The following is a 14080-nucleotide window of genomic DNA, read 5'->3' on the forward strand; positions in this document are numbered from 1 at the left end:
GAAAGCCTGCACTCACAGCCAGGTCCACCGATACCTACCAGACAGGGTGCCTTGGGTAAGCGGGCTTCCTCACTCACCAGAATCCACTCAGCATAGATTCTAGCTCTGTCAGTTTTTGACTTCCCAATCTTGCTATACTATATCCTTCTGACTCTAAAGAGCAAAAGGGGAAGAAATTTTAGGAAAGTAGTTTGGCATATCCAATTCTGTGTTCTCAATCAGCTTCTCCCTATTCCCTATTTTGGTTACTTATTCCGAAGACCCATCTGGGGCATAGTAGAGAAATCCAGAGCTCTCCAACCCTAACCACACTTCTATGTTTGCCAGTCTGAAGCTTTCTTCCATTAATAAAAAAACAACCCCCACACTGGCTAATGTCACTGAAGACTTAAACTAGGGAAATGATATTTATTATTTTTGGTAGCTTCTGGACAAAAGTGTTTGCCTCCCCTCCCCAACTCCCCCAGCTCCGCCCATTCATATTTCAGTTTTTGGAGATCACAGACTTAAGAGTTGACCTACCTTATCCTTAACTTTGAGATAATGGGTGACACATGGGTGACACTTCCTTTTTTTTTTTTTTTTTTTTTTTAAAGAGTAAGCAGCTGACCTGCCTTAAAACATGACAGGCCACATGCTACCCTAACCATAATACAGCATGAACATGACTTAATCAGCTTGTCTGGAGAAAGAAAATACATATTTAGTATAAAAAGAAGATATAAGCAATGGAACAGTTGGTTATACATTATAGATTGTAATAAATGAAAATATTGAGTGCATTTTAAATGATTAATGTATGAAAACTGTCATCACTTAATGTGCATTAATCAAAAAATGCACACTTCCCATAGTGGTTAATGTTGCAGGCCCACTGTTCAGCTTTGATAATGTGCATAAAAATGCTCAGTATGACAATGAATTGGGGTAGCTGAAAATTTAGGATGGTTGCAAGTTTGGTGTAGTATTTGGATTAGCATCTTATTCTGTGCCTTGTCAGCCTCATCGGTACACAAGCTATATATTTTTTTCCAAAACTAGCAAAAATACGAATGCATTTTTTTTTTTTTACTTTTTCTTTTTTTTTAAATAAAGAATAATGACCAAGGTACCTGCTTAAACAAATACTACCAGCATTCATTAGTCAGGATGGTTACATGTAAAAGAAATGATGCCAGATAGTAACAAATCCAAGAGAAGTTTATTATGAAAATGGCACCTGCGGATGAAAAAATTAAGTTACATAAAGACAACCATGTATGTGACATGTATGAGAATCTACAAAAGTATAAAAAGAACCCTGTTGTAAATGAAGTATGTACATTTCTGATTTGCAGCATTATCAATGGTCAATGAAAAAAAATGTTTCAAAATAAGCCAGGCACTCAGGAAGTTAGGTCCGGTTAGCTTCACACAAAACAAATGTACCATAGCTGTCGCTTTGTAACGTTTTAATTATTTTTTTATATATATATCGTAGAGTTGGTAACACTGCTAAGGTTTTTACGAACAGAATATCCCTTTCCCCATTATTCAGCTACTTGGCACCAGTCTCCTCATAAAAGTTTTCATATATTTGTACAAGAAATAGTTAAAAACACAGACACAGTCTTCACAGGTAATGAAGTGTTTTTTTTTTTTCATTTTGTAATTTTCAACACTATGGATTTAGACAGCAGCTGTGATTATCTGTTAGTTTAAATCACCAGAAATCATTTTGACACAACACAGAAACATTTATAAAAGAAAAAAAAAACAGCTGTCTAGCTGTTCTTTGTAGCTGATAGGTGCATTCCTTTGATTGTTCGATAGCTAGAGTAGAGCTTCCAAAAGTAATCTGTAAATTTCTCCGTTGGCTTTCTTCACCTTCTAAACCTACTTAAATCCTTCAAGTAAGCTCACTATTAAAATTTGCGGCATTTAACTTCTTTTTGTTATTATCCCACCGTGGTTTGGGCCCAGCTCATGAAATCAAAGGTCCTAGAGGAACCTACTCAACACAGTGATATTCAAAGGACAGCCGAGTTACTATATTAGCATTGCACAAGTAAACAAATATATATGACAATTCTAGATTCCATTATCCCCTCCTATTTTGTTTCTTAAAAATGTTGGTTGACCTTTGAAAGAATTTTCTGTCTCACTGGTAATTGCTTTATATATTGCTCCATCAGCCAACCTGAAAGGAAACCAAAGAAAAGCACCCACTGCTTATAGGTAGAGCACAAGGGACTCTGGGAATGTTAACAACTGAGGCTATATGGCATCAATTTATTTAATATATCTGAGCATTATTCTTCAGTGCTTCGTGTTGCACTCCAGAAGAGAGAGTCATACCCAGAATTCCGTTGTGGGAAAAATGGCTCCATTAACCTTGAGCTAGTTAAGAGTCTTTTTATCTCTGAGAATGAAACAGATTTTGGGGATGGGGAAGGACTGAAGAGGAGGGAGAGGGGGAGATGGGAAAGGGAGGGAAAGAGAGGAGAGGTAGGGAGAATATACACCAGCAAAGCAACAGCAGGAATTTTAAAAGGTAAAACGGAAGATTCACAGACAGTAGAAGCAGCATAGGGTGACATTACAGAGGAAGGCCACCACACAAAACCCACTAACCCCCAAGAATCACTGGATTCACTAGGACTGCAGGAATGGGACTGTACCACTCCGGACTAGAGATAGAGCACAGATAAGACAAAGGACAAAACAACTACATTAGCTTAGTATATACTGCATATAGAAACACACATTGAAACTGCAATGGGACTGACAGCCAAGGACACGTACACATTGTACACATTACAGTTCTCACATCTGTTATTAGATGCCTTAACAAACAGCTGCCAAAAATGAAGTGGAAGAAGAATTTATACTTGACAGTCATTTGGAGTGTTTGACACCACACTGATTTCTGGCAACAAAGACAAAATAGGATTTTTTTTCTTTTTCTTTTTCTTTTTTTTTTTTTTTTTTCTTTTTTTTTTTTTACTTAATGTGCAGTTTTCAGTTGCAGTTATCTGTCTGAAGCTTATTAACCCATTCTTTAGTTTTAAAACTTATTGGTTTCAACCCAGAAATAAGAACCAAAGGGAAAGAAATTCCATCAAATCAAATCAGTCCCCCAAAATACAACCTTCCTTTTTTTAAGCAAGAAATGAAAAAAACCAAAAACATGTTAAATATTTTCCTTCTTTTACTCTGAAGTGTTATTGAAGTTGCAAAATTAGCCTCAGTTAGACTGAGTAAGGAAAACAAAAAGCTAAACAAAAGGCAGTATGTACCTAAACTGCTCCTCAAATCAGTTTGATTGAGTTTCCCAGCAGCCCCTTTAAAAAGGGCTTTACTGACCCATTAAATTTAATGTGAGGCTATGTTTGTTAGTTGGGAGGTAAAAAATTTTAAGTCCTGCAGCAAACGTTAATGAGGGCTTTGTCTTAACTAACCAAGGAGACTGCAGCAATGGACTCCAGACCAGGACAGAACACAATTTTTTTTCCCCCAAAACCCAGCCCAGGAGCTGCATTTTGTATGAAGACATTACAGATTAATAAATGATAGCACCATGGTTTTAGAAATTAAGTTAATGTTTCAGTAATTAACATTTAGTCCGACTTTTTTTTTTTTTAAACATTCTAGTCACAGGCCAGAAATTAAGTTTAAGAACCCAAATTATTTTTTATGTGCAAGTAAGAAAATCTTAAAATCTTAACCGTAAAAAGAGAATTAAATTCTGCATAAAATTCTAAAATACTATTCCCCCTATTTTTTTTAAAGGAATTAGGAACAGAAACAAAAAACCACCCCATTTCATTTGACTTAGTCAAACAGGGCACATTGTTTATGCTTGTCTCTTTCCATCTTGATCATATCAAGATCTTTATGAAGAAACCCCAATGGTTGTCACTTGAGAACTCTCTTGACCACAAGACTGAGTATTCTATGGCAGAGGCATATACACATGAAAGACATCTTAATAAAGATGCAAAGGAAAGCAAAACAACCCAACACACATCTTAGAAGAAGACAAAACGGCAGGCAACTGGTCGTCTGACCCTCTGAAGGCAAAAAATAAACATATCTTTACACGAAAGAATAAGTCAGGTGAAAGAAAGAGGGGGTGGAATGGGGACCGTCGTGGCGAGAGAAGACGCTGACCTGCTCGAATTCAAAGTGCTAGAATTAAAGGTCTAAACGAAAATGCCGACGATGCCTCCTCCGAGCGGGGCCTGGCCGGGCCCAGGACGGGCGGCGCCTCAGTCCTCCTTGCGCTCCAGAGTCTGTGCCGCATGGATGCCGTTGCTGTAGACGGGGAAGGGCAGCGTGGAGAAGAGTCCCTCGGCCGTGGTGAACACGTTGCCGGCGGGCATCTGCGTCAGGCTGGCTGCGCTCACTGCGCCGCCGAACGGTCCTGACATGTTGAGCCGGTGCACGTGGTGGTAGAGCATCTCCATGGGCGTCTTGGGGTCGAGGCCGAAGCCAGGGCTGTTAACGTCCACGAAGTTAACAGCGTGCGCGTTGGGCAGCAGGTTGCCCTGCATGGCCAGGGTCACCTCGGCGGGCGCGTAGCGGATGGTGCCTGTGGTGTAGACCCTCTGTGCGGCCGTGCTGGTGGCGGCCAGGGTCCCGGTCACCCTGTGCACCAGCGGGAGCACGACGTTGCCCGCCTGCAACCTCTGCAGCGCCTCTAGGTCCCCAGTGTACAGCAAGGAGTTGGACGCGCTGGGGCCGCCGCCCCCCGCGCCGCCGCCCCCGCCCCCGCCGCCGTTCCCGGGGTGCTTGTCCCGTGGGGACGCCGAGAGCGGGGGTGACAGTGGGTCGGAGGCAACGGGGGCCAGGGCTGTGGTGGCCGAGGCGCCGAACTGAGTCTTGCGGGCAGCCGCGCCGTCGGCGCCGGGCGGTGTGAGGACCGAGTCGGGGATGGCCACGTGCAGTCCCCCGCTGCCACCACCCCCACCGCCGCCGCCCTGCGGGGACGGGAAGTGCTCGGAGCTGGGGGGCTTGGTCATGCTGTAGGGGGACTCGTTCCTGGAGATCTCCCGGTTGGGCGGGTAGTTCCAGATGCTGCTGTCGTTGTCGAAGTTGATGGGTTCCGAGATCTCCGTCTTGATCTTGAGCACCGAGGCACTGTTGGGGGAGGACAGCAACCGCGGGGGCTCCACCAGGCCCGCGTCCAGGCCGCCCGGGCTCGACGCACTGGACAGGCGCCGGCGGCTGGCGCTGCCACCCTTCTGCCGTTTCCGCCTTTTCTTGCGCTTCTGGTGCTTGCTGGAGGCCTGAGCACCCGTCTCGCCCGCGCTGTCCGAGTCCTTGGCACTATCGGACGTGAGTGACTCGCAGTTCTGCAGCCGCAGATCCGACTCACTCTCCACGTAGCGTTCCACCTTGATCTGCATCGGGCCCAGCGCACCGAAGCCGTCCTCGCCCGCCTTGGGGTTCTCAAAGTCCGAGTGCTCGAAGCTGTCGTCGCTGTCGCGGCTGTCCGGGTTACTGGAGCTATGGCCGTCGTCGTTGCAGTTCATGTCGTTGTCACAAGCGTTGCCCGACTTCTTCCGGTCGGGCTCCGGGTCTTCGCTGTTCTCGGACTGGTTCCCTTTCTCGTCGGACTTGGAGTTCTCGTTGTCCTCTGCGTGGGGCCCGGGGCCGGCGGTGGCGGGGATGGGGAGAGAAGAGAGAGAAGACACCAGGTTAGTGGGGCGACCCAGCCTGTCACCTGCAGGGGCTGGGGCGGGGAGCAGGGCAAGTGTCCGTCCTCATCACGGGCTTCTCCATCACCTTCAGAGGTCTTAAAGCCTGGGCTTTCTCTCTGCTGAGGGCCTGGATTAGCTGGACGGTTACTTAAAAAGTGCCGGCCGAGGACCAGCGGCACTGGCAATCATCTGGACATCTGTTGCAAATGCAGACTCTCTGCTCCTACCCAGATAGACTGCATCAGGTTCTGCATTGGAATATGACCCGCAGGTGATTCTCAGGCACATTCAAGTTTAAGAAGTCCCACAAGGATACTCAGGAAGTCAGGTTAAATAACCTGGATTAAGGTGTGGCACAGAAAAATGATGACATGCAAGGTGACTTTCTAAAGAGTCTGCATTTTCCCTTGGTGAATATTTTGTTCATTACTGAGAGCCACTCTCCTTCTTTCCATTCCATAAGTTATTCTCCCCCACAGCACTTACCATCATCTGATTCACTGTATAGCTTTATTTTTATTATTTATTATTATTATTTTTGGCAGGGTCTGCCTCTGTGCCTTACGCTGGAGTACAGCGGAATGGTCACCGCTCACGGCAGCCTTGCCCTCCCCAGCTCAAGTGATCCTCCTGCCTCGGCCTCCAGAGTGGCTAAGACCACAGGTGCCTACCACCACACATGGCTGATTTTTTTTTTTTTTTTTTTTTTGTAGAGACAGGGTCTTGCCATGTTGCCCAGGCCGGTCTCAAACTCCTGGACTCAAGCATTGCACCCACCTCAGCCTCCCAAAGTGCTGGGATTACAGCCATGAGCCACTGCGCTGCCTCACTGTATATTTTAGTTTTATTGACTTGTCTCTTCCTCCCACTAGTATATCAGCTCACTGGGGCTAGGAATTTTTCTTTGTTTTGTTCACAACGATACACTATATTAAAAAGGGGCAGAGACTACCAATTCTAGGACTTTTTATGTCTTTGTCAAGAACTTTCGAATTAATGCAATTTAGGGACAGGAAGACAGTGAAGATCTGCCTTGAGTGCTCTGCCCTCCTTCTGCCTCCCTGAAGCTGGGTCTGGAGGAAGGGATACATGTTTACATGTACCGTACCCCTTGTACATGTAAACAAGGAGCTGGAGCTCAGGTGCCATCATGATAGGGGTTGTCAGGGAAACCTAGCTGCCACATTTTTGGGATAATAGATTTTTCCAGTAACACAACCTCTGAAGATTGAGGGATGAAGCCTGACTGGCAGCCTGGACAAGAGGCTGTGGTCATTGCCTCCCCTTTTGTAGCAGAAGAGGGAGGGTTAGAAGAGGTTTAGGATTTTCTTGCAGCTGTAAAATCCTACGAGTTTGGTGCTCCCTGGCCTTATGAGTGTCTCTGGAAGAGGGCTGGGGATGGCAGGAAAAGCAAATTTTTATACTAATTTTCTGTGTCCCAAAGAACTACTCAGGAAGTCTGCTTCCCCAAAAGAAATGAAAATGCATGAGTTTGTTCTGCATAGACTCAGGAAATAAGTAACAGTCCAGCACCCTGAAAGGGGCACTGATCAATGCCATTAAGTATCCTACTTTAGAGGCTCGGTCCCAGCTTGGTGGGAATGTGAATATTTGGGGCTCAAAGTCACAGACTCTCTTGGAGCTGGCCCTAGTACCTGCCTCTAGTACAGGTCGAGAGCTAGCTATGAGGTTAGAGCGGGGTTCCTTCTGTATGGCCAGTGGATTGACATTAAATGATTGCTAATAGCAATCAATCTCTTTCTGTATATTTAAAGAAAGAGGTCTGTCAGATCTCAAAAGATCTCTTTCTTCTGTGTGTATATATACACACAACATATATACATACATATATATATACACACACACAAGTATTTATCCAGCACTACATATCTATATGTATTGTGTGTATATATACATATACAGTACATACAGGTATGTACTGGTGTACAATTATATGTATGTGTGTGTGGAGAGAGGCAGAGACTCAGTAATAACTTGATATGACATATGTCTCTCTGAAATGTGACCAGTTGCTTTGCCTCTGATGATGGCCCTCTGGCCATTGCCCACCCCCCGTGTGTGGTGGGCAAGCCATCACTGCAGAACATGGAGAAGAAGGAATAATACCTGTAATACCTGAGGTGTCTTTAGAGTCTGACTCAGAGTCGGATGTCTCTGAGGATTCGGAAGTTTTCTCCGGCAGATGGGGGAGCTGTGCGATGTCCATGGGTGTGTCCTTGTACTCAGGATTGCTGTGGGAGGGAGGCACTGGTCAGGAGTGCAGACACCCATTCTGCATGGTTTGTTTGGACCATCTTCTCCCCCACTTCTTTGTCCCAGACTTCTGGAGTTTAGAAAGTTTCAAAGACTAAACATGAAATCATTTCTCAGCTCTTCATGGGATTTTATGGAAGCTTGGCTTGCATGTGCCAGGTGCACCCTGCTGCAATGATCGAATACCCAAATGCTCCATGAAAGCCATAGAGAAGCTTTTAAATAATCAGGTACCACTGGGGGCCAGGGAACTGTGCTGCTTGACAGTCCTCCCAGAGTAACACCTGGGGGAAGGGAGGATGAGAAGTACTCTCAACAATTAATTCCCATGCCTCCTGGTGTGTCCTGTCTTCTCTTGGGCTCCTGATGAGTCCATGGCCTCAGTACCTTTGTTTCGGGTCCTTGATGTAGCTTCTCAGCTGCTCAGATGGCTTCCATGCTATTGGTGGGGTGGCAGAGCCCTTGGTGCCTATCTGACAGATGCACAGGTGCACCTTGGGATGCATGGATTATGGCTACCGAACTGTCAACACACCCATTACAATCACATTTTCATCTGCTCATGTGGTGTACACCTGTGGCTTGTTAGCTGGAAATCTGATTGCAGTGGGGAGAGTCCCAGTGTGAAAGAGGCCCTAACAGAAGGGATCTAACCTCACTTGCACAAATGTGCTTAATTTTTGTTCTATTTTTAGTTTGGAAACAAGGCTCTTTTGGAAGAGAGAGCATGTTAAGTCAGTTTGACCTGTCTTCTGGAAATGCCACTCCAAGGCCACCTGATGTATGAGGAGAGGAGGCTCCTGTAATCTGAAGGCACAAGGAAATCCTCCTGCTTCAAAATGGGAAATGCCTCTTCTATTTTTCCATGATGGCTAGCCAAGCAGAGACTTAAAATTGATGATTACTGACTCATTTGCTAATCTCTAGCGAAATTCCTATAGTAAAGAGTCACTATTTCAGTAACTACTCCAAAACTGCAAATGTTCCTGGGAGGGGTAATTCACTAAAATGGATTATCAGGCATTTACTCCTTAGTGTGAATTAGCTGCAGCAGCAAAGCTTTCTCTAGATAATCAGATGAGACTAATGGTGGGAAGATGGACTCCTTCTCTGAATACTCTAAGAGTCTATAATTCTATTAAGTGTTACAAGGGAATGGGAAGAAGACTGGAGGAGCGGTAGCTTCAGAACAGGGAAGGACAAGCCTGGATTGGGGCCTGGGTGCAAGGGTTCTGGGAAGGAAGAAGTGACGTGAAAGGATTGCTCAGGGAAGAATAATAGACAAGAATGTGGGAAAGAAAACCAAACTTCTGCAGTTGCTGTTTTGCCAGGGCCACGTCATTTTCTTTCTAGATCTCTGCTCTATAGAAGTGATGCCAGTGAATGGCTGTCTTGGTGGAGTTTCCCCTGCTAAAGCCCATGACGTTAGTCTTCTTTGGGGGCTCACAGATCACTTGCCCTACAACTTAGAGTCCTTTATCATTGACTTCAGGGAGGGTTTGTAAGTCAGCTGAAACAGGTCTTCTATGCCTGAGATTGAAACTTTTGAGGTTGAAGACTGGTCTTTGATACCAAAACTTCCTTCCTATCCACATGGGATTTGATGGAATAGAATCACCAAAACTCATGAGTTTGTACCATCTGATCCTAGGCTAGATCAATAGTATTCAGAGACTGACTGCTTAGCTCTTCTTACTCCTTGCATTTGTAGGCAGAGGAGGAAGTCATGAGGCTGATGAGGCAGTGAGAAAGATCCAGATAGGAAGAAATCTCACAGAATGGGAGTAACAACCACATAGATGACTTCAGTACCTATGTTTCATCAACATGGGAGCCAGACACTGCTAGCCCTAGGGTGCCTGTTTCCAGCGTTTCATTCTTAATGGTGATGGGTCTCCTTGTCACAGTATCATTTTGCCTAGCAAAAGAATGGCAGTGCCACAAGACCTTATTCTATTTTCTGTCTGGCATATGAGTTTTCATAACCACCTGCATTTCCTATAGTAATTATTCCATAAAACTCTATGTGCAAGGATTCCGTGATATCAGAACTCATCTTGAACACATCACAAACACAGGCGAGACTTTGCACAGAAATCAGGCCTTGGAGAAAGGCCACATTCAATACACATACTTTTACCTTTAGAGAGAATTAATGTAGAGCAGAAGAGGTCAAAAAAAGGAAATAGAAAGTAGATAAATGAAGAATCTTTTAAGTGTTGCACATTAAGGCCCTCTCTAGAGCAATAATCATTAGTGCCTGATTGATATGCTGTTGGTAGCAAGCACATTCATGCCTTCAAGTCATCACCAAAGTATGTGAACACACTCTGAAGGGCCAGTGTGCTGATGAGCCATGGTTGTTAGCTTCTCAGCTCCATTTGGCTGTCTCAAAGAAAAATGGGATTCAGGTACTCCCTGTCTAAATGATCAGCCAAAGGGCACCAACTTCCATTCATAAGACCTATTGGAAATTTTCCTACTCAGACCACGTGTGGGCTCTGCTTGGTGGCTTTAGGCCAGGAGAAGCCAAAGACCAGAATGATGGGGGTGGGAGGGAGCCAGGCCAAGTGCTGTGATAGTGTCACGCCAGGATTGGCGTGAACCTCCCAGAAAGCCTGCCCCCAAACTCAGATGACCCAATCTGTGGGTCTTGGTTAGTTTTCTGCTAGTTTGAATCCAAAGGCAGAATGTAGATTGGGAAGGGAGAGAAATGGTGTCTCCCACCGGAATTCAGGAAGCAGCTGAGCTTGGGCTCACTTGTAGATAGAATGTTAAGGACACATTTTAAGAGCAGTAAAGCTTGGCCAAGATGTCAAAGCAGAGGGCCAAAAAAAAAAAAAAAAAAAAAAAAAAAAAAAAAAAAGATTGCCTTCATTTTTACACTGCTATTGTTTGATTCCGGCAAAGCAACTCACTTTGTTTACCAAAACTTGAATGCCCAGGAAGTCAAACCCTATGTAATATGCTAAGGGCATCAAATGAATGAAATATAAGAGGAATATAATGTTCCCTGCCACTTTTCTCTCATTCTGTTTTACTTAATTGTCACAAGAACTGGAGTGTGTGAGTGTGTCTGTGGAGGGGAAGAGGAGATGCTTTTTGAATGTTTCAGCTGTAGGCTGAAGTCTGTATTCTTCTAAGCATTTGTGGGAAAACCAAAGCAACTTCTGCAGAGATGCCCAAATGCTGACAGACCGAGAATTACTGAAAATCTTGAAATCTTTCCTGCAAGTCCCTTTCAACATAGTTTGATCTTCTCACATTTATTTGAATCTTGTGGAAAGAATAGCAGAATTGCCATGAAATTCCACACCAGGTACTGTCAAAAGATAATATTCACAACATGTCAGCTATTAACCATAGGGCTGCATATTTTATAACCAGGACAGAAATAGAAAAGAAGCAGAAAATATACCTAAGAAGGTAATTCACCCAGATGATATTCTTTTCATTTGCATTCTTGGCATTAATAGCTATGGTGGCACTGGACTGTATCCAAATATATCCTCCGTTCTTCTGCATCCAGCGATAGTACTTTGTCACACACTGACCCTTATTCAGCACTGGGGGAAGAAAAACAAAGGCGTTGTATTAAGACTGGGATCAAATAATGTTTTTAAATCTCTGCAAAGCCTTAAGCCTAAAAATGGACCTGCACCAAGCCAGGGTGACCCTCTGTATGCTTAATATAGAATGCCATTAGTAGGACAAATGAAATCAATTCAGTGGAGTGGCAGCTCTGGAGCCAGGGTTACTGGCATTTGTAGCAAGACTTTATTCCGTTTTGGGCAGCCATGGTGTGAAAAGAATAAAAGGACTACAAATCTTTTTGGCTCACAGAACACCTAATGCGGTGTGGATATTGTCAATGGGTTTGACATCAGATGGTAAGAAAGGCAAATTTGTATGTGATTTATTCATAGCTTTGAGGTAGACCTCTTTGAGATTCTGGATATTTGAATGGTTCCAAAGATGCTTTACCCCTCGTCTTTGATCATTTCTCCTCAGTGTGAGCAATCTCAACCCGCGTCCTTATATGTCTGTTCCTTTTGATCTTGTCTAACAGAATTTATAGTCCTCGGATGAACTAAATTTACACCGGTCAGTCAGGGGAGATTCTGATGAGACTTCGCTGAATGTTGGAACAAAATAAATTCCCCAGTGGAGTTAGAGAGCAACACTGGCCTGAGGGAGGCACAGAATTGACTTGGCTGGAGCCAAACAGAGTGACAGCTCCACACAGACTCTGAAATATGGCCCCAAATGAAGGAACAAGTAAAAACAATCAGTAATGTGAAACGGTGCCATTAAATACCCACTGGAAGAGAGCTTTAAAATGCAGATGTTAAAAATGATACTTTAACCAAAATCTCGCCAAGTTGAAATTGATTTGATTTGTATCTGGGTACTCCTGAGCTAGTAAAAGGGGAAAGCACAGTAAATCATCCCCTGAAATAAAGTGCTGTGGATGGGAATGGTTTAAAAGGGTGCCGGAAATGTGGAAAACCTGCTGTTGCTACTTGGCTACGGATCGCAGCAACTCGGCGCCCCGCAAAAGCTCACCAGCAGGTTGGCCACTAGAGGGCAGTGTGCACTCATCTACGTTGCCCACTTTTGGCATGTCCTTGTCTCCGTCTGCTAAAATGAAAAACCTCTAACTGCTGTAATAAATTTGGCTAAATTAGCTGCTAAATGGTTATCTCAAGTAATATGTATTTGCATTAATCATCTTGCTCTAAACCAGAACAAGCCAGAGTCCTAAAGACGTAGTAAATTCATATTGTCCATTTAATTACGGCTAATAAGTGCTTCATATACAATAGTTTCATGAAGTACATTTAGATTTTTTTTTTTTTTTTTTTTTTTGAGGGGGGTGGATGGGTGTAAAGGGAAGTCACTTTGGAAAAGAGCTGTGTTTAAGGCTGTGGAAGCTCTTCTCATCTTGTCCTGAGCCACTCTTCCTGGTTCTCAAAGTGCTCGAAAATCACACATCCATTATATCCACAAACATATAAACTTTGAAGGTTTTCTTCCATTCTCCTTTTTTTCTCGCAGCACGCTAACAGGACGGTTGTAAAATCTGGTAATTATATCTTAACTGTTACTTGGAAAAACCTTACTCTGATGCGTGTTTCAAATCATAACAAGTTTCATTCTGAAACTCCTCACCAGTTTAGGGTGTTTTGAAGGCCTGGAACTGTCACCATCTCTTGGTAGCGTGGCTCCACAGGTCGCATTGTACCCTCCTTTTGTAGGCAATTGTAAGTTCTGCCATTCTGCATGCATGGCTTCCCAGGCTACAAAACCGCGTGGTGAAGCTGAAAGCAGTAAAATACTAACTCTGCCATACAGCTCTTCTGTCAAACCATTGTTGCATGCAACAAGATGTGCTTTTATTCAAATCCTCTCAACCTGGTTAACTATTAATAGAGGAACGATGGATTATATAATTCTGTCCACTGTTTTCACAGAGAAAACTTACAGTACCCCAATCAGTGGTTGGGGGTATAATTCTGTCTGCTTTGTATCTGGAATGAGGAAAAATTCCAAATGGTTCTAGTATGTTGAATAAAGGCAAAGAGACTAAGAAGTCCCTTTTTAGAATCACATGAAGAATACATTGAGATGGCAGGCCAGATCAGCACAGCCTACCTGGGAGTTCCAGACTAGAATTTGACCAAAAGCAGGCAAAATGTTAAAAAGAATGATCTCCAGTATACAAAGTATACAAGAGGGGCAAAGGGATAAAGGAGTTATAATATCAATTTAGAATCTGCAGAATCAACGTAAAGATCACCCACCTCCTTCCTGATAATACTTTCTCTTAATAAAATCCCAGTTTGGAAATGGATATCCAGCCAAACGATTGGCCTCCCTGGTGGTCTGCACATATGTGTAGTGAAGGGGGCTGAAACGCTCCTTTGCTAAGGGATTGTACGGTGTCATCTTTTTGAATTACAGTAGGATAACTCTGGGTCTACTTAAATGGATCTGTGTTTCCTGAGAAGATAAATCCAGCATTTATTTGTTAGGGCCCATGAATACAACAATACAGCTTTCTTTACCACCCAGGCCAAGGGTCAGCTAGCAAGAGAGGAGAGTTAAATGTGAGAGAGGCA

The 14080-nt window shown here is 43.9% G+C and overlaps 1 protein-coding gene across 13 annotated transcripts in view; it reads right to left on the bottom strand.

Moving 5' to 3' along the window:
• Positions 1–1182: 1182 nt before the first annotated feature.
• The window catches only part of NPAS3 (neuronal PAS domain protein 3), an 866046-nt gene continuing 853148 nt past the window's right edge, over positions 1183–14080 (bottom strand). For 11 of the 13 annotated variants that reach the window (XM_050798322.1, XM_050798320.1, XM_050798317.1 and 8 more), the window contains 3 exons: positions 11377–11524; positions 7812–7936; positions 1183–5620 (listed from right to left, as the gene is read on the bottom strand). In XM_050798322.1, the coding sequence (XP_050654279.1) occupies positions 4251–5620; positions 7812–7936; positions 11377–11524 (1643 nt within the window). In that variant the 3' untranslated portion in view covers positions 1183–4250. The remainder of the gene's footprint in view (positions 5621–7811; positions 7937–11376; positions 11525–14080) is intronic. The other 2 variants (XM_050798323.1, XM_050798326.1) reach the window with 1 other exon arrangement.

The sequence above is a fragment of the Macaca thibetana genome, chromosome 7 (assembly GCF_024542745.1).
Source record: "Macaca thibetana thibetana isolate TM-01 chromosome 7, ASM2454274v1, whole genome shotgun sequence".
NCBI lineage: Eukaryota > Metazoa > Chordata > Mammalia > Primates > Cercopithecidae > Macaca > Macaca thibetana.